Source organism: Pristiophorus japonicus, chromosome 22 (assembly GCF_044704955.1).
Source record: "Pristiophorus japonicus isolate sPriJap1 chromosome 22, sPriJap1.hap1, whole genome shotgun sequence".
NCBI classification, from domain to species: domain Eukaryota; kingdom Metazoa; phylum Chordata; class Chondrichthyes; family Pristiophoridae; genus Pristiophorus; species Pristiophorus japonicus.
Window position 1 is genome coordinate 27740861 of NC_091998.1, and position 20248 is coordinate 27761108.

Genomic DNA, 20248 nt, shown 5'->3' on the forward strand with positions numbered 1-20248 from the left:
GGGGCTCGACAAGGTGGATGCAGAGAGGATATTTCCACTCATAGGGGAAACTCAAACTAGGGGAAATAGTCTCAGAATAAGGGGCCGCCCATTTAAAACTGAGGAGGAATTTCTTCTCTCAGAGGGTTTTAAATCTATGGAATTCTCTGCCCCATAGAGCTGAAGAGGCTGTGTCTTTGAATATATTTAAGGTGGAGATAGACAGATTTTTGAGCGATAAGGGAGTAAAGGGTTATGGGGAGCGGGCAGGGAAGTGGAACTGAGTCCATGATCAGATCAACCATGACTTTATTGAATGGCAGAGCTAGCTCGATGGGCTGAATGGTCTAATCCTGCTCCTATTTCTTATGTTCTTATGACCCTTAATATTTGTACGTCTTGAAGTTGAAATAGCAGCACATCTGCTTTCCATGCATTATGCTTCATCTTCTTTTCCTTAATTAGATTTTCATTTGGTTTTCAACTTCAAAGGAAGTCTGCCAGTTTTTAACTAGTAAAGCACAAGCTCTTAGCTTCTTCTGGATATATTTCTTTACCAGAGTTTTTACTGGCTATCCTGTCACCCTGCTGGAACTATCAACCTCAGCTGCCCTGCTTTATTTAAAAAAAAATTATTCTTTCAGAATCGTTATCCTGTGTCGCCACGTTAAACAACCCACCATCAAACTCATGAGTCTGTCCATGAATCCACCAGGGTACCATCCCTGGACTATTCCACAGGTCTCTGTCGACCCAAAAGACGTCATCCCATTCACAGGTACAACAACCTAAACACACACACACACACACTTACTTCATATAAAACTTCCTCTCGATGGTTGCTGTGACATATGTGAGTGATTTATATTAGATTCGTTCTTTGATACTCAAGAGATTAGAGGGAGCCTTGTTCCAAAGTATATATGTTTATTACAATTATAAAATAAGTTAATACAAGAAGTAAATTAGTTAAAATACAAACTTATAACATAGTAAGCCAGATGTTGAGATACAACCTTTACAAGTTTCGAGGTGACAGATCACGAATGGCCTTGAGGTAACACTTGAGCTATCCAGCTTCATCCGAGTGCATTTTAATATTCTGCCTTATATACATTAAACCACTCGTTATATTACCGGAACATCAGCCTGCTTTTGTGTCTGTAAGTAAATCAATTTCAGTATTTCCCCAAGCCAAGCCGCCTCCTAACAACTCCCACACTTTCCAAAATAGGCAGAAAGTTGGTTGCTATGCTATGATCCCATAAACATAAGATAACCACAGCAGACAGTATACTTTTTTAGGTGGGTTTATCCAGGACAGTTACACAAACGGCTGACAATAACAACTTTGAATCTAAAAGGCATTTTCTATTGGAAAGCCTGCAAAAAGTACTTTACTCACACATCACATGGCCTCCCGTCTGCAACCACTAGCTCAGCACAGATTCGGAATCAAACTTGGGACCATCTTGGCATTTACTCTCTGAGCCATCTGGATCCATTCCCTCCATCACCGGCCACCGTGGCTGCAGTGTATACTATCCACAGGATGCAGTGCAGCAACTCGCCAAGGCTTCTTCGGCAGCACCTCCCAAACCCGTGACCTCCACCACCTACAAGGACAAGGACAACAGGTGCATGGGAACACCATCACCTTCAAGTTCCCCTCCAAGTCAGACACATTCCTGACATATATCACCATTTGTTAATCGTTGCTGGGTCAAAATCCTGGAACTTCCTACCCAACAGCACTGTGGGAGTACCTTCAACACATGGACTGCAGCGGTTTAAGAAGGCAGCCCACCAGCACCTTCTCAAAGGCAACTAGTGATGGGCAATAAATGCTGGCCTTGCCAGCAATGCTCGTAGTCTGAGAATGAATAACAATAAAAGGATAGAGCTGACTCCAAAGGGTAAATTCACTGTCCCTGAGTTGCCAGTGGGGAGCCACCCTTGATAGGAGCATGGACTGAAGGTAGGGCTATGACACTGCAGCCAATTCTCCCAGCCCCTCATCCCGCACGGGAACTCACACATGAAGAATGTCAGCTGTGGCTCGTGGGTAAACACTCGTCTTTGAGTCAGAAGGTGGTGTGTTCAAGTCCACTCCAGGGACTTGAGCACAAAAATTTGGCTGGCACCCCAGTGCAGTGCTGAAGGAGTGCTGCACTGTCGGAGATGCCGTCCTTCGGATGAGACGTTAAACCGAGGCCCGTCTGCTCTCTCAAGTGGAAGTAAAAGATCCTTTGGCACTATTTCGAAGAGCAGGGGAGTTATCCCTGGTGTCCTGGCAACATAACAAAAAAAACAGATTATCTAGACATTATCACATTGCTGTTTGTGGGAGCTTGCTTGTGTGCAAATTGGCTGCCGCGTTTCCCACATTACAACAGTGACTACACACCAAAAGTACTTCATTGGCTGTAAACGCTTTGAGACGTCTGGTGGTCATGAAAGGTGCTATATAAATCCAAGTGTTTTTTTTTTCTTGGGATCGATGAATTCACCTTTAACCAGGTCAGAGGTTAATGGTCAGGGCGGAAATCCAACAAGTAGAAATCCTGGTTCATGGCGATGCTGTTTTCATCCAGATGGAACTGGCTCTGCACTGTCAGTACGTAACAGTCACTGGGGTCTGCAAACAACGAGTGGCACAAATCCGCTATCACCATCCCGTATGTCACCTTATCGGTTGGACCTGTAACACACAAACCCAGCACTGAAGTGACTGATTTCTCAATTAGATTCATGGACCACTTTCCATATTAATGTCAATTTCCATTGTGGTACAGTACAGGTTCTGCTGATACAACTCTATGTTATCTTAGTTATAATGCCACTGATAAACACTGGTCAATGGATCTAGTTGGTTCTTTGACCATTCCAAACCAGATGGCTGGTATTGGATAAATCAAAGGAAGAAGTTAGGTTTGGATGTACAATGACACTCAATACATTTGATCTCATATTTCCAAGTTATCAATTCCAGAGTCAGCCCATTAAATCATCCAGCAGTATCTAAAATGAGTCCAGTGTCCTCGGCTCAACTACTCTTCCCGACAACCTTTTCCAATTACTTGCACTTCAGAACCCTGACCCTGTGCCCTTTTATTGTGTTGCTTTGAAAGTATTGTCCTGGATTTACTTTCTCTAGTTGATAAGACAACTCTTTTCCAGGCTGAAGAGTTCCATCTTATCAAGTTGTTCTCAGCCTCGAACACTGGGACCCTCATTGGTCTCCTTTGCATAGCCTCTAGGGTCTGGATGGTCTTCCTGCCTGATGTCACTCCAGTCTCCAGTGTGCTTACTCCACATGCCGGGAAACTTCCTCCTGCCTTCCTGCCTGAAGTCACCCCGGTAAGTGAGTTGGAGTGATGCAGCTGTAGGACTTGCATTTATTAGCACTCAGCACATCTACTACCTGGCTATCCTGGTGAGATCCTGTACTTGAGATACAAGCTCGGGTCAGTTACCTACGAGTTTGCACAGCCAGGTTGGAGGAATATTGAGAAATATCTTCTCCATGAGTTTGGACGAGACAAGAACATCAATCCTGGAATCTCCATCTGCTAGAGCAAGCACTGTGGGCCTGGGAAAGCACAAAGAAAACACAGATCAGGAATTATCAAGCCATCAGTCCAAACCAGCTCACAGCTTGCTCCGGGGCTGATTGAGAATGTGCAGGGCTCTCCCTATATCTCTTCTGGCTAAATGCACTGCTAGCATACTTACTTTGGATTGTACTGATGGGTGTTGCGTTGATACTCAAATAACAGCAGTCGGTAATCCACTGTTTGAACCACTTTAAGATGTAGCTGAATTATGTGATGACAGCATATAAACAAAACCCTTCTTTCTTACAGTGTGAAACGGACTGAGAAGGTTCATGTTCAGTCCCCATTCTGTGCTCAGCCAGCACAATGACTGAGGCACGACCACTGTTGTATCCCTGTACTGCGGGGAGCGGATATCAGCCAGGTTGCCTGCTCCAGAATCCAGTGATTGCTGCTGCAACATGTACGTCTCTGGACATCAGCTAAGGAGACGATTGAGCTTGGCGGCGATGTGCACACTGAGTAGCTAAATGACCTTCACTGTCCACACTCACTCGGCAAGAGTGGCCATTTGAAGTGGGTTGTTGAAACCACTGGAAACATAACTGAGCATGGTTCAGCAGCATCATAGGAACAGGAATATGTCATTCAGCTCCTTGAGCTTGTCCCGTCATTCATCAGATCACGGCTGATCTGTATCTGAAGGTTGAGAGGAGATTTGATCGAGGTTTTCAAAATCACGAGGGGTCTAGACAGAGTAAAGAGAGAGAGAGAAACTGTTCCCATTGACGGAAGGATTGAGAACCAGAGGACACAGATTTAAGGTGATTGGCAAAAGAACCAAAGGCAACACGAGGAAAAACTTTTTTACGTAGGGAGTGGTTAGGATCTGGAATGCACGGCCTGAAAGGGTGGTGGAGGCAGATTCAATTGTGGCTTTCAAAAGGGTATTGGATAAGTACGTGAAGGAAAAAAATTGCAGGTCTACGGGGATAGTGGGACTAGCTGAAGTGCTCTTGCAGAGGGCTGGCATGGGCTCGATAGGCCAAATAGCCTCCTTCTGTGCTGTAACCATTCTATGCCTATCGCCTCAATCACTCCATGTGGTAGCAAATTCCACATTCTCGCCTCTCTGAGTAAAGAAGTTTCTCCTGAATTCCTTGTTGGATTTATTAGTGACTATCTGATATTCATGGCCTCTAGTTTTGGATTTCCCCACATGTAGTGATCACATGTAAAATGATCATGGATTCGTTGACTTTTAGAACACTTATTTTAATATCTTATAATCATTAATATCTTATAATCATCAGCTGCTTATAATCATCGGTAATGGATTCATAATAGTGTGTAAGAATTAAATGAAAAGTCTATAATCATTAACTGTATTTAATGATAACCTGAATTAAAAATAAGATGTAACCCTTTTGCTTATAATTAAAAGTCTGCGAGTAAGCTGTAACCAGATAGCCTGCGGTGAGAAAGAGGACTGCTATCGGCGAAAAGGGAGGCTGTGGATTAAAGCTGGATATTAGCATAGAGTAGAGCTAGCCTGGGAAACAAAGTCAGATATAGGTGCCACTGTGCTGGAATGTTGATGTCTGCAGTGAATTAAAAACATAGGCCTTTCACAGTGAACAGTAAGGATGTCATATCTCTACACTATGGAGTTACCATAACTATCCCAGATATGAGTCTTGATGGTCAAAAACAGATGATGTAAGGGTGTCATAAGGCTTTAACCTGCATAAGCCAAGTTCCTGCAGACATGGCATCTTTATGATTGGATTTTGGGTGTAAGCCATGAGTGATTCAGTGGGACTCCATGGGGTCGAATTTACCCCGTGCTGGGCTTGCATGCAGTGTATAATTCGAATCAGCTTAATTTTTTTCGGCAGCATGGATTTGGACTCTCGGAGTTTAAAAACTTACTGCTGCGGTAATGGAGCATTCTCGTGGTGCCACGCTCAGCACATCAGCGTGGCGCTGATGATGTCAGTGCGTCGCTGACATGCCACGTCACGCTGCTGCCTCACAACGTCCCTATCCTTCTTTTAAAGGGGAGGGCTACTGCGAACTCTGCAGCCGCTTTAGTGGCGCTCATTGGGCCACCAGGTAGGGTGTCAGCCGGGCCAGTGGCCTGGCACCCAAGACCGGATGCCGGGCTGCATGTTGGCGGCCCAGCCACACTAGTGGCTGCCAGTCAGAAAAAAGATGGCGGCCGCCGCAATACCACCTCCCCTTTCAGGGTGGCCAGGGTGCCACAACCATCACAGCTTCTCACACCAAGAAGCTGTCAGTGGCATCGCCCCTTGCTGACGTCGCATCCCGCAGAGCAATTTCCCCCCGAAGGGCGCAAAGGGATTGGCACAGGGCGATAAGGGGTCGGCACGCACGTCGATGATGCCGTACATGCGCCGCGACGGTGCACTAATCGCAGTGCAAACTACATTTCACCGGTGAAGTCCCGGGGGCAAATCCACTCGTGTCGATGTCCCCGCCGGTCCCGCGCGCTAACTCATCAGCACGCCATTAACACTGGGCGGCGGCAGTTCTGAACGAGAGTAAGGGTATAAGAACGGGGTCTTAACAGTCACAAAGGGTAGAAGATTTCAGGAAGAATCAAGGAGACACCCGGAAAATAAAGAAAGATGAGAAACAAGAGACACAGGGTGTAGCTGACTCACTGTTGTGCTTCTACCCAGAGGATAACGGGGTAATATAAATTTCAATTATTCTCTGTAAACTCCTCCTCCAATACTGTAATGTATTAAGTCTTGCTTGTGCTGAATAAAGTTAAATCACTGTCCCCAATATGGGTCAACCGCGAATAATTTGGAACCAGGGCCCCTCTGGGATCTTACACATATATCTCTGTTGCTTCTTCTTGTAGGTTACAAAGTTATTGCAACACGGTCCGACTGCCTTGCGACACACTTCACTCTTTACCTTTCACCTTGGGTGTGTCTCAGAGTGATGTGGGGACCTTCGGAAAGAAGCCTTTTATAAGATTCTTACCTGTAATAGATTCGCAGAGCGCAGTCTGGTAAGCATGGAATACACTGCTGGTAGATGCCGTTCTCATCAAGTCCCAGTTCAGTGCCACAGCTTCCACAGCCGGAGTATGTAAAATGAGAGAGAGAGGCCATGACTGTTTCCACTGGAGTGAAGGCATCCACCGTGAACAAGGGATTATGTGTAGAATAGGTACTCCACTGCATTGCTACTATGTGGGATTTTAACTGAACATTTCCTGCAAATAGAGTACAGACAGCAGTGAAGTTAATGATATATTATAAATAAAATACACTGACTCCCTGCTGGCCTAGTAAGGCACCAGCAGGCGTGGTACTGAGCTGCGCAGTGTAGGGGGTCTCCCAGTTTGATTTTCAGTCTATGCAGTGTCCACAGAACCATATCCCAGCAATGACCCAATAACTTAAGGAGCGATGGGAAGGAATTGGCAAAGAAGAGAGCGTGGGGCTGATTTTATGAATACATGCAACCAGCAAGGAGCCTCGGATACCGGGAGGGAACATCAGTAAATCATGGGAAACAGACCCACTATAATCCCGATACAAGCATCCAGCAGGTGAGGCTACCCCAGGGAGTGTGCCCACTATATCCCAATGGGCGCGACTACTGCCAACAAACTGCAAGCCTTCTGTGCATGCGCGCTTCAGTTCATCATGGGAGCCGCCTCGTTAGAAAAACAATTAAAGCTGGGAAGGGAACGGTCTGGTTAAAAAAAAGTCAGGAAGGGAACGGGGTGGTTCAAAAAAAGTCGGGAAGAAAACGGGCTCATTTTTAAAAAAGCAGGGATGGGAGTGGGCTGGTGAGAAAAAGCCAGGAAGAGTGAGGCTGCCCCGGGTGTGTGCATTGCTAACATCAGCCCTCAAGATATTGAGCATCAAAGTGAACCACTGTATCACTCCAACGGGAGTTAAATAGTTTATATTTTTCAGTTAAAATATGTGAAATACACAAAACGAATGATACCAGCTGATGGTGTTGGAAAGATTTGAAATGTGAGCCTTGATGAGGCTTAGCATAATGTACACAATGAATATCACAGAATATTATAAATAATTCTAAATGTAAACTTTCATACAGACTCTCTTCTCCTTTAACCATCTTATTGAAATGAATGAGGGTGATTGGTGGCTCTAATACTTTAATCAGTGATGCAGAATTGACTGTAGAAGTGTTTTTAAAGTGCTGGATTTACTGTATCAGTATGTTTAAAATAATCTCATGCCATCTAGTGCCAGCTATAGGAGGTCTTTATGAATGAATCTGATGCTAATTAATACCAGCTATAGGAGGTCTGTATCAGGGTGCATGGAGTACTCTAATGCCAATCACTGGGCATATAGAAAGGTTACTTCTAATGGTTGGTAAATCAAAGGTAAGTGCCCATTATTGCAAGATAAGCACAAGGGCCATAAAAGAGATTGGGAGAAATGTTTTCATGCAGTAATTGGAGTGTGAGATGCTTTGTCATAAGTCATGATTGATGCTAAATCACGTTTAGCATTCATCGCGATTGGATAGTTTAATAACGAAGAAGAATATAAAACGTTACAGGGAGAAAACAGGAAAATGGGCCTTTTCTCCCAGTGGCTCAGTCAGTAACATCACTGCCCAGTGCCCTACTGAACCACACTGACTAGAAGGTCTTAGGTTCCACTCCTGGTCTGAGTTAGCTGATCTCAGCTGGGGAACCTTAGGGGTGCTAAGGTGTCAGCCTTGGCTCAGTCAGCAGCACTCTTGCCTCTGAGTCAGAAGGTTGAGGGTTCAAGTGCCACTCTAGAGACTTGAGCACAAATTCCAGGCTGACACTTCAGTGCAGTGCTGAGGGAGCACTGCAGTGTTGGAGATGCCATATTTCAGATGAGACGTTAAACCGAGGCCCTGTCTGCCCTCTCAGGTGGACGTAAAAGATCCACTGGCACTATTTCGAAGAAGAGCGAGGGAGTTATCCCCAGTGTCCTGGCCAGCATTTGTCTCTCAAACAACATTACTAAAACAGATTACCTGGTAATTTATCTCATTGCTGTTTGTGGGAGCTTGCTGTGTGCAAATTGGCTGCCGGGTTTCCTACATCACAACAGTAATTACAACTGCACTTCAAAAAGTACACACCTGAATACCTGGTATGTAGCAGGGTGGAAAGGTCCATCACTTTAACAGAGGCTGTCTCACTGGGTTGGTACTTGGTCCTGAACTTAATGGCTCTTTCATCATCATCAAACAGACACTCACAAGATGCCCAAGGTGTGGTGTGCAGTTCCAGGTCCCCAGTGATGGGATTTTGACAGACCAGTAGGTTTCGGACGTCCCAAACATGATCTAAAAAACAATAAATACAACAATAAATAGAAGCAGGGTTATCAGACCAAATGGGTAGAGGCACTGGACATGTAGCATTGTCCATACAGAAGTGGCAACCACGGGTACAATGCCTAGCCTGTGCGGCTCGGGTTATTGAAGGCAAAATTCAGCCAAGGATTCTGCTTCTGATCAATGACCAGCGATCGCTGCATTTACATTGGGTGAGGACTGGATCCAGCAAGGCTGTGAATTCACCACTCATTTCACAGTTCAATGGACTATCGACTCTCAGTGTCTCCGTTCACCAAACAAGAAGCAGCGGTTTCAGAATTGATGGGAAGAAAACTGGGAGAGGAAACTGACACTTATTGTTCAATGATCCTATCACACATTGTCCACCATTACCCCATGGTCACTCCTTACACACTGTCCATCATTGCCCCTCGCTCACTCCTTACACACACTGTCCATCATTACCCCTCGCTCACTCCTTACACTGTCCATCATTATCCCATGGTCACTCCTTATATACTGTCCATCATTACCCCTCACTCACTCCTTACACACACTGTCCATCATTACCCCTCGCTCACTCCTTACACACACTGTCCATCATTACCCCATGGTCATTCCTTACCTTGTCCATCATTACCCCATGGTCACTCCTTACACACTGTCCATCATTACCCCTCGCTCACTCCTTACACTGTCCGTCATTACCCCATGGTCACTCCTTACACTGTCCATCATTACCCCATGGTCACTCCTTACACACACTGTCCATCATTACCCCTCACTCACTCCTTACCCTGTCTATCATTACCCCTCGCTCACTCCTTACACACTGCCCATCATTACCTCTTGCTTATTCCTTACACACTGTCCATCATTGCCTCTCGCTCACACCTTACACACTGTTCACCATTACCCCTCGCTCACTCCTTACACACACTGTCCGTCGTTACCCGTCGCACTCATTACTATGGATATTATGTTTCACTCACCCAATCTCTTTTGAATCCGTGTGTGCCAGGCTATCCCATTTCCCCAAAGCGTCAACGTGCCTAGGTGACCTTTGATCTGCTCCACGCTCAGGACTATTTTCTGTTGCTCCTTCCCACTATATGTGTAGGTGTTCTCTGTACATGAGGCAATGTCACATTATACAGAGCACCATCAGCCCAAGTGACCTACTAATATTTTACTGAACAGAAGCATGAATTAAGGCTGTATTTAAATCTGCTCGTGAATGACCCGTTTTAGATGATCACACAATAAATACTACACTATTTTCTGATTTAAATTTTTTTTGAGGTTTCTCATTTTCCAAAATCTTTATTTCCAGTTTTCCTTCTTCCCCCCTGGAGGTGTGGAACGTGGCTTCACGGACCCCAGCCCCCGGCACCTCACCCGAGAGGCCTTTGTTTACACACACACCATCCCAGTGAGTGCCAGCCTGGTACTGGACCGGAGAGGGTGTCGAGGAAATTTCTAAGTTAAATTAACTCAGGCGGAGGCGTTCAGAGTTGCGCTTCGAGAGAAGTTTATTTCTAAAACTAACTAAATATCTCGGAGAGCCTGCTTAGTTCACACCAAGGCAGAACTCTGAATTTTACAAGCAACTTCGCTTTATCTTTATACAGTTGAAACAGGAATTTTATCTGCAACTCGCCACACATAAACATTGTATCTATTATACATGAGCATTATTCATACGAAACTGTGAGTACAAAGTTCACCCCGGTCGGCACACTTTATCTGTTTCTTGCATAGTTTCTCTCTGTCCCTATGCTGATAAACAAGGTATCTGGAAACTCATGCAAAGACCAGACAGTCATGTATATACAACATTCTGTTCATTGAGGCTAATAAGTTTCGGTAATTTTTTCTAGCTCCGTGAATTCTACAGAATCAGCAAAAGCGAACTTAACCCTTCCTTTAACCTAGGACATGGATTGTTTTCTTCTACACTATTTCTTATACATGCTATTAATGCACAGTGGTATGCACCAGGAATAACAGTAGTAATTGAGAAAGTTGCTAGAACATGCCAAATTTGTCAACAAAATAGCAGAGGTAAAACACCTGCTGAATATGATCATCTACCCCAACCTAGTATGCCCTTTGAAAATTTGCAAATTGATTTTGTCCACATGCCTCCAGTATCAGGTTTTAAGTACCTATTGGTGATAATAGACATGTTCACAAGGTGGGTAGAAGCGTACGCCACTAAGAGAGACGATGCCCGAACAGTAGTAAAGATTCTATTTAAAGAAATAGTACCAAGATATGGGATACCTATGGAATCAATAGTGATAGGGGAACACACTTCACAGGAAAGATAGTGCAAAATCTTGCAGAAGCATTAGGTTTCCAGTGGAAGTTACATATACCATATCAACCACAGTCCTCGGGAATGGTAGAGAGAGCGAATGGGATAGTAAAATCTACCCTCACCAAGGTATGTCAGGAAACAGGATTAAAATGGCCAGATGCCTTACCATTGGTACTGTATACAATGAGAAACCAAAGAAACCGAAATACTGGTTTGACACCACATGAAGCCTTGTTGGGAAGACCAATGCCTACCAGCGTAAAACCACCATTGTTGGCTGAAAAAATAGCATTCATTTGGAATGATGAAAAATAGCAAGGAGTCTGCATGAACAAATAAAGCAGACACAGGTGCCCCCGTCGGAAGGAAATATGCACCCTTTTAGGCCTGGAGATCAAGTGTTGGTAAAAACATTAAACAAAAAATCCTTTTCTCCTAGGTGGAAAGGACCATATCAGATAATTCTCACAACACGAACCGCGCTGAAGTTAGAAAAGCATCCAAAATTGGGTGCATGCAACCCGTTGTAAATATTATTTTCCCGATGAAATACAGACAAAAGAAAAGGCATTGAACCAGGACGTACTACGATTGCCTGACTAAGAAAAAGGCCATCTTCTCGCTGAAGAACTGTACCTGCTCTTGTATTAAATATTTGGACTTGAAAGTACTGCCCAAAAGTTCAGGAACGGATTGTAATGACTTAATTCAAGAGTGGTATAGAAACAAACAAGAAAGGGAAGATGGGAAGGGACTCTTGGAAAAATTATAAATGGACGTTAGGTATACTGATCATTTTAGCGACAGGGAACTCCTGGCAGGAGGAAGAGGTCCTAAAAGAAGGAAGAGTATGGAAGGGAAATATGGTATGGGAAAGCAGTAATAGTGCAAGGCGGCAAGGCAATTTTATATGCCCAGTAGGCCAAAGTTGTAAAGTAGGGAATTTTACGGCACGATGTGAGGCATGCGGAATGAAGGAAGAAAGAGGGGAATTCCAGTTTATATTGGGGAAAGGGTATCAGTTGTTCACAGAATACCAGGCCGATGTGTGGATGAAGTGTACCCGGAGCACAGGAAAAAACAAGAGATGGGGGTACATAGGAGGGCCGGACGAGAGAAAAGACTTCCTCCGTCATTCATTTACAAGTATGGTAGATAGGCAGCGGATGTTGTGCATGAATAACACCCCGGTGAATGGAGGAGACCCATTCGTGGTAAAATGGTCAGTAAAAGAATCCGGCCACCCAGAAGACCGGGACCCGGGACATCTAAAAAGGATACTGACCACTTGCATCCCAGTGGTAAGATCCCCAGGTGTATTAAATCTAACAATACGAATTAAATATCCCCCAAAGAAAGAAGATGGTTGCCACACAACCAGTGTTAAGGTATCTTTTGAAAAAGAAAGACCCCAAAGAAAGAAACGGGATGTGTTAGGGACTGTGTTAGGCGGAGTGGGAGCAGGAATAGGAGCATTAAACACTATGGATATTGAGGCACTACAAAATAAAATCCAGGTCATCGGAGGACTGATTGGGGAAGATATAAAGATCAGAAATGCCTGGGATGAAGGATTACAGCAATTACAGATATCAGGTTACGTCATAAATGAAATGACCTGGGAACAGAATGAAGGGATAGAGAAGGAAATAGAGAACCTAATGAAAGAACAACAGGGAGTAAACAAGTACACCCATTGCCTGTTTAAAGAAATGACCAGACAGCTATTAAGAGCCGAGTTAGAAAGGAAAATATTATCCTTCCATGCTAACACATGGGAAAGGTTGCTGGAAATTAACAAAAGGGATAAGCTTCTTAATTTAACCATTAACCCTCAAAAAAGATATACCAGTTGTAATTCAAAAGGATGTAACGTTACTATGGAGATAGTAAGTAAGACACGAAAATAAATTTGGTGTCAGTTCCAAGTAATGCCCCAGCTGTTTGGACAGAACTTCTGGTACCCAGAATTTAAAGGAGATTGGGTCGATGAGAAGAATATGACACATCACCATAGGGATGTGCTAGGTGGCCATTCGGAATGGTATGTCCCTATCAGACCGCCATATACGAACCATGCTCACTGCAGCACTCCATTGGAGTATGTAAATGGGAATTAAAGCCAACAAATGACACTGAGATTGCAGAAATTGGACCAAATGAAATCTGTGTGACAGGAAGCAAATCTGTCTATCTGGATGGAATTCTATATAGGCCCCCCATTAATACATGCGTGAGAGGAGTATACACCTTGCATGACCCTGAAGAAAAAAGAACTTATACCTTTGGGCAGTGGCAAAATGTAGAAAAATACCTGTCTGTGCATAGGATTGACCCCCTACCCCCTATAATTAATTTGACCAGACTGCACAATTTGATACGTAATGACAAGCAAATTGAGGAAGCTCTGTCTAAACGAGGCAGAGACATCCACCAATTCAGAATCGAAATGGCTTACAGGAAAGGACAACTAGTAAGAATCGCAGATGAAGTCACCTCCTTAACAGTACACCACTGGTGGGATGTGTTTTACGGATGGTCCCCCAGGGCCTCAGCCGTATTGAAACTGGCCATACACCCCATAGTAATCATGGGTGCAGTTATGCTTGCGTTGTTGATAATCATTTGTGCAATGTGGATGAAATTGAAAAAATTAATTGGTCAAGTAATGGACCTAGTATCCCGCGTGGAAAGAAAAAGTGTGTTCATAAAAGAAAGGCTAAATCGCATAGAAGAAAATATAGATGATTACGACGAGGTAAAATGACTTGAAATGCGACCCTACCCTGAAGGGTATGAACCCCCTTTTAAACATGAAAAGAATATGAAAGCGTGTTGATCTGGAAAAGATCAACAAGGAGGGAGTTGTAGAAGAAAACAATCCATGTCCTAGGTTAAAGGAAGGGTTAAGGTCGCTTTTGCTGATTCTGTAGAATTCACGGAGCTAGAGAAAATTACCGAAACTTATTAGCCTCAATGAACAGAATGTTGTATATACATGACTATCTGGTGTTTACCGAAACTTATCAGCCTCAAAGAACAGAATGTTGTATATACATGACTGTCTGGTCTTTGCATGAGTTTCCAGATACCTTGTTTATCAGCATAGGGACAGAGAGAAACTATGCAAGAAACAGATAAAGTGTGCCGACCGGGGTGAACTTTGTACTCACAGTTTCGTATGAATAATGCTCATGTATAATAGATACAATGTTTATGTGTGGCGAGTTGCAGATAAAATTCCTGTTTCAACTGTATAAAGATAAAGCGAAGTTGCTTGTAAAATTCAGAGTTCTGCCTTGGTGTGGACTAAGCAGACTCTCCGAGATATTTCGTTAGTTTTAGAAATAAACTTCTCTCGAAGTGCAACTCTGAACGCCTCCGCCTGAGTTAATTTAACTTAGAAATTTCCTCGACAGAGGGTATCAGCGTCCCTCTCGAGCCAGTCCTTACCCAACAGCCAAACACACAGTTTGTAGCTCGGTCCCTAAGTAGCAATCAGAGAGGGAACCCTGGCTGATTTTCCCCTCCCTACTGCTGCTGGTTCCTGCACTCCGAGGTGCGCTTTCCTGCTCCGACCTTCCGTTACTCGGTTATGTAAATGACACAACAACATCTAACACTATGCAGGGTGTCATAAATCTTAACTTGAAATGTCGCTGATGCAATCTGAGGAACCCTTGTTCTCAATAGAATAAAGGTCAGAATAACCTTTGAATTATTGAATTGAAACAAGCTTTTCATCAACTTTTTCTGGGAACCAGGTGGGATCCCTGAACTTTCACCTCCAGGTCTAAGTTAATGTCTGAAGGAAAGTAAAAATAAATACTTGCATTTATATAGCACCGTTCGCAACTTCAGGAAGTCCCAAAGCACTTTATCTGTTGTAATGTAGGAAACGCGGCAGCCAAATTGTGCACAGCAAGCTCCCACGAACAGCAATTTCATAATGACCAGATATTGTGTTTTAGTGATGTTGGTTGAGGGATTATTGGCCAGGCCACCGGGGAGAACTCTCCTGCTCTGCCTCGAAATAGTGGCATGGGATCTTTTACATCCATCTGAGAGAGCAGATGGGGCCTCGGTTCAACGTCTGATCCGAAAGTCGGGTGAAGGGATGGAAGTTTCCGCTGCTGGTTGTAAAGATCCTATGTACAATGAGTCTGAGTAGACTTCTTGTGGACTTGTGCCCACAGCGCTAAACTGTTACTAATCAGTAATCTCACTCCGAGGTCAGAGGTTGGGTTAGTGTGGGAAACTAAAAATGTCACAATGGTGCAGTAACAGGTGTTCTCCTGAGGTAGGTCTGAAGTTCTGAGTCGAGTAAAGGGAGCTTTACAATAGAGGTGGCAGTGCTGTAACTGGCCTGGGAATGTTTTGATATTGACACTGAAGCCTTAAGTGTCCATAATATAGCCCATCTCCCCCTTGGCTTAGTCCATCTGCTGTTGAAACCCTCATCCATGCTTTTGTTATCTCCAGACTCGACTATTCCAATGCTCTCCTGGCCGGCCTCCCACCTTGCACCCTCTGTAAACATCAGCTCACCCAAAGCTCTGCTGCCTGTATCCCGACTCACACCAAGTCCCGCTCATCCATTGCCCCAGTGCTTGCTGATCTACATTGGCTCCCAGTCCGCCAACATCTCAATTTAAAAATTCTCATCTTGCATCCAAATCCCTCCATGGCCTCGCCCCTCTCTATTTCTGTAAACTCCTCCGGTCCTACAACCTTCCGATTACCTTCCTTCTCCAATTCTGGCCTTTTGAGCATTCCTGATTACCTTCGCTCCTCGATTGGCAGCTGTGTCTTCAGTTGCCCTAAGCTCTGGAATTCCCTCCCTAAGCCTCTCCGCCTCTCTACCTCTCTCTGCTCCTTTAAGAAGCTCCTTAAAATGTACCTCTTCGACCATGCTTTTGGTCACCTGTCCTAGTATCTCCTTATGTAGGGTGGTGTCAAATTTTGTCTGATAATATTCCTATGAAGAGCCTTGGGACGTTTTATTACATTAAAGGCGCTGCATAAATGCAAGTTGTTGTTGTTCAGTGGGACGTGCTCCATTCTCCAGCAGTAATGTCCCTCACTGTAAAGGGGAACTAACATTGGGAACAAAACTGGGAGATGTCAGAGGGCACAGACCTGAGAGCACAGTGATGAGAACGACCTTAAGACGTGCATGTACCAGCTCGCCTGGTTGCAGTTTATCGATGTTCACGTATTGCACAGAGTCTGGACGCTGATGGTTTGTGGGCCCCATGGTCAGAAGATGGGAGTGCTGGGTTGAAATATGTGTTATGAGCTCTTTCAGTGCCACTGCATTCACTGTTTGGGACCCTTTAGAAACAAAACAAAGTTAGCTTTATACATACAGAGAAATAGCCAACAGGAAAAATTAATATATATAAAACTGCACAACTAAACGAACACCAAACTTAAACGACTGGCACTAAGGTTGACGGGGGCACTTAGATCATGTTACAAAGATTAGTACTGAGACTGACAGAAGGTGCAGGGCTCCTGTTCAACAATCTGGGACTATGAGTAGCGTAAATTAGACAGGAGTTTTCAATTACTTCTGGATCACATCACTCAATCCAGCAATTAATTTGGATCACGTCCCTCAATCCAGTGGATTTAATCTGGATCACATCTCTCAGTCCAGTGCCTTTAATCTGGATCACGTTTCTCAGTCCACAATTAATTGGAACATTTCCCTCAGTTCACAATTGATCTGGATCACATCCCTCAGTCCAGTGCCTTTAATCTGGATCTTGTCACTCAGTCCAGTGTCTTTAATCTGCATCATGTCATTCAGTCCAGCAATTAATCTGGATCAAGTCTCTCAGTCCAGTGCCTTTAATTTGGATCATGTCCCTCAGTCCAGTGCCTTTAATCTGGATCACGTCCCTCAGTCCAGTGCCTTTAATCTGGATCATGTCCCTCAGTCCAGTGCCTTTAATCTGGATCACGTCCCTCAGTCCAGTGCCTTTAATCTGGATCATGTCCCTCGGTCCAGTGCCTTTAATCTGGATCACATCCCTCAGTCCAGTGCCTTTAATCTGGATCACGTCCCTCAGTCCAGTGCCTTTAATCTGGATCATGTCCCTCAGTCCAGTGCCTTTAATCTGGATCACGTCCCTCAGTCCAGTGCCTTTAATCTGGATCACGTCCCTCAGTCCAGTGCCTTTAACAGCAATGTGTCAGGACCTGACCCAAGCACAATCTCAAACAACAATCATACCTAGGCCCACATTACAACAGTGACTACACTCCAAAAGTACTTCATTGGCTGTAAAGCGCTTTGAGACGTCCGGTGGTCGTGAAAGACGCTATATAAATGCAAGTCTTTCTTTCTTTAGGCACCGGAATCCCACTCTCAACATCCAGACTTGCCCTGAATCTGAGTCTCAACATTCAGACTCACCCTGAAACCCAGTCTGAACATCCAGACTCGTGTCGAGTTCTAACCTTGACTGACAGCTTGTATCACTCATCCTAAATGCCAGCTTTGAATGACAATCACATTTATTGGTCCTTAATTTGAACCTCACCTTCCACCCCCCACCACAAATTATCTGTAATGAGAATTAATGCACCACAAATTATAAGGGCATTAAGGTTTTGGGGTGATTTTGTGAGGCTTTACTGCCAGTGTCGAGCTTCACAAGACAGGAGCGTGGGTCATGGAATCGGGATGAGTGGGATAGCCTGATTCACACTCGCGAGCCTAGAGAAATGGCCCTTTATAATTACAACTCTGGGTTCAGATGATGTTTATCAATTGTTCAAACTTTCCTGTCTCTCGCAAGCTCACTGGCAACAAGTACTGCTGCAATTTAGTTTGGTACGGTAATGAACCATTCTCCTGCATTCTATATCCAGACCAAACATATGGTTAACCCCAAAAGCTAATGCCCCTTTATCTCATACTAAACAAGGCCAGTAGAACAAAGCACCCACACTGTGCAGCCTGAATCTGTAAGCAGGATCCCAGCTTGATCATTTTACTCTTTGGAGTGGACTGCAACATCTCCTCTCCCCGCCAGTGGTCCCGGTACACAGTGACATCTGAAAGGGAAAGAACACCAACACATCAGCGATCAATCCAAAGGAACTTTGATTCAACCTCTCTTGCCAAAATATTCAAGAGATTGTTTTTTTTGCTTGTAAGCAGATTTTAAACTTGGTTGAGAATTGTGATGGCCCAGAAGATGACTTAGGTAAAGAGGAGGCGATTATATATTGATGAGCTTGTACTGCAGTCTTGCTCTTGGAGTTAGTGCGACCGCTTGGACCACAATATTTTCTGTCCATTTCCTTAACGTGCACCTCTAGCGCACAAATTTCTGCATCTGGAGCGCCAAGTTGGAAATCATTATATATACCCCTTAAACATGCAAGGAGATTTATGTAAATCGTTAGCTTCAGAAGAGGTGGTTTAGGAGAGAAAAAGCACAGGATAAGTTATAACACAAACTAACTCCAGTTCACAACTTGGCTCAGTGGGTAGCACTCTCGCTTTATGTCAGAAGGTTGTGAGTTCAAGCTCCACTCCAGAGACTTGAGCAGATAATCCAGGCTGACACTTCAATACTGAGGGAGTGCTGCATTGTTGGAGGTGCCGTCTTTCAGATAAGCCATTAAACTGTCTGTCTACCGGTAATGTAATAGATCCCATGTCAGTTCAAACAATAGCAAGGAGATTTCCTGGTGTTACAGCCAACATTCCCCTATCACTTAATTCCCCTGAAAAGAACAAATAACTGGTCATTCATCTAATTTGCAGTTTGTGGGATCTTCCTGCAAGCAGATTGACTGCCTTGAGTCACAACAGTGACTCTACTTCAAACGTAATCCAGATTTCATGTGCACTGACACAAAATCGTAAACCCATTTCTAAAGTGTTTTGTGGTGTGAAAAAGCTCTATATAAATCTAAGTTCTTGCTGTCTTATCCCATGTAGTTTCTGAACCCCTAACCACCGACTCCCTGAGATAATATCTTTTCTGCCACTTGTAAAGGTCCGATGTAAAATGAGTTTGGGTCAGTCTGAACATAGTTTCTTATAAACACAATACTTTCCACAATTCAGCACTAGTTGATACTAAATTTCCAGCTGTTTGAGGCTGAACAAGACCATTCATAACCTTGCTGTCCTATCTGACCCCGAGATGAGCTTCCGACCACATATCTGCTTCATCACGAAGATCGCCTACTTCCACCTCCGTAACATTGCTCATTTCCACCCCTGTATCAACTAATCTGCTGCTGAAACCTTTATTCATGCCTTGGTTACCTCTAGACTTGACTATTACAATGCTCTCCTGGCCGGCCTGCCATTTTCCACCCTCTGTAAACTTCAGTTCATCCAAAACTCTGCTGCCCGTATCCTAACTCGCAGCAAGTCCCATTCACCCATTATCACTGTGCCCGCTGACCTACATTGGCTCCCAGTCCGGTAACACCTCAATTTTAAAATTCTCAACTTTTTTTTACATATCTGTCCAAGGCCTCAGCCCTCCCTATCTCTGTAATTCTCTTCAGCCCTACAACCCTCCAAGATCTCTGCGCTCCTCCAATTTTGGCCTCTTGTGCATCCCCGATTTTCATCGCTCCAGCATTGGTGGCCATACCTTCAGCTGCCTGGACCCTAGTCGCTGGAGATATATCACCAACGATGTCTCCGCAAGATCCTGCAAATCTCCTGGGAGGACAGGCGCACCAACATCAGCATTGAAGCATTGACCACACTCGATCAGCTTTGCTGGACAGGCCACATAGTACGCATGCCAGATACGAGACTCCCTAAGCAAATGCTTTATGCGGAGCTCCTTCATGGTAAACGAGCCAAAGGAGGACAGCGGAAATGTTATAAGGACACCCTCAAAGCCTCCCTGGTAAAGTGCGACATCACCACTGACACCTGGGAGACCCTGGCCGCAGACCGCCCGAGGTGGAGAAAGTCCATCCGGGAGGGCGTTGAGCTCTTTGAGTCTAGACGCAAGGAACATGAAGAGGCCAGGCGCAGGCAGCGGAAGGAGCG

At 44.5% G+C, this 20248-nt stretch overlaps 1 protein-coding gene across 7 annotated transcripts in view; it reads right to left on the bottom strand.

Moving 5' to 3' along the window:
• Nucleotides 1–886: 886 nt before the first annotated feature.
• The window catches only part of shld2 (shieldin complex subunit 2), a 118486-nt gene continuing 99124 nt past the window's right edge, over nucleotides 887–20248 (bottom strand). For 4 of the 7 annotated variants that reach the window (XM_070865820.1, XM_070865819.1, XM_070865818.1 and 1 more), the window contains 7 exons: nucleotides 18166–18273; nucleotides 16345–16539; nucleotides 9875–10009; nucleotides 8682–8888; nucleotides 6555–6789; nucleotides 3456–3571; nucleotides 887–2680 (listed from right to left, as the gene is read on the bottom strand). In XM_070865820.1, the coding sequence (XP_070721921.1) occupies nucleotides 2508–2680; nucleotides 3456–3571; nucleotides 6555–6789; nucleotides 8682–8888; nucleotides 9875–10009; nucleotides 16345–16539; nucleotides 18166–18273 (1169 nt within the window). In that variant the 3' untranslated portion in view covers nucleotides 887–2507. Of the gene's footprint in view, nucleotides 2681–3455; nucleotides 3572–6554; nucleotides 6790–8681; nucleotides 8889–9874; nucleotides 10010–16344; nucleotides 16540–18165; nucleotides 18274–20248 lie in introns of those variants that run through there. The other 3 variants (XM_070865821.1, XM_070865822.1, XM_070865823.1) reach the window with 3 other exon arrangements.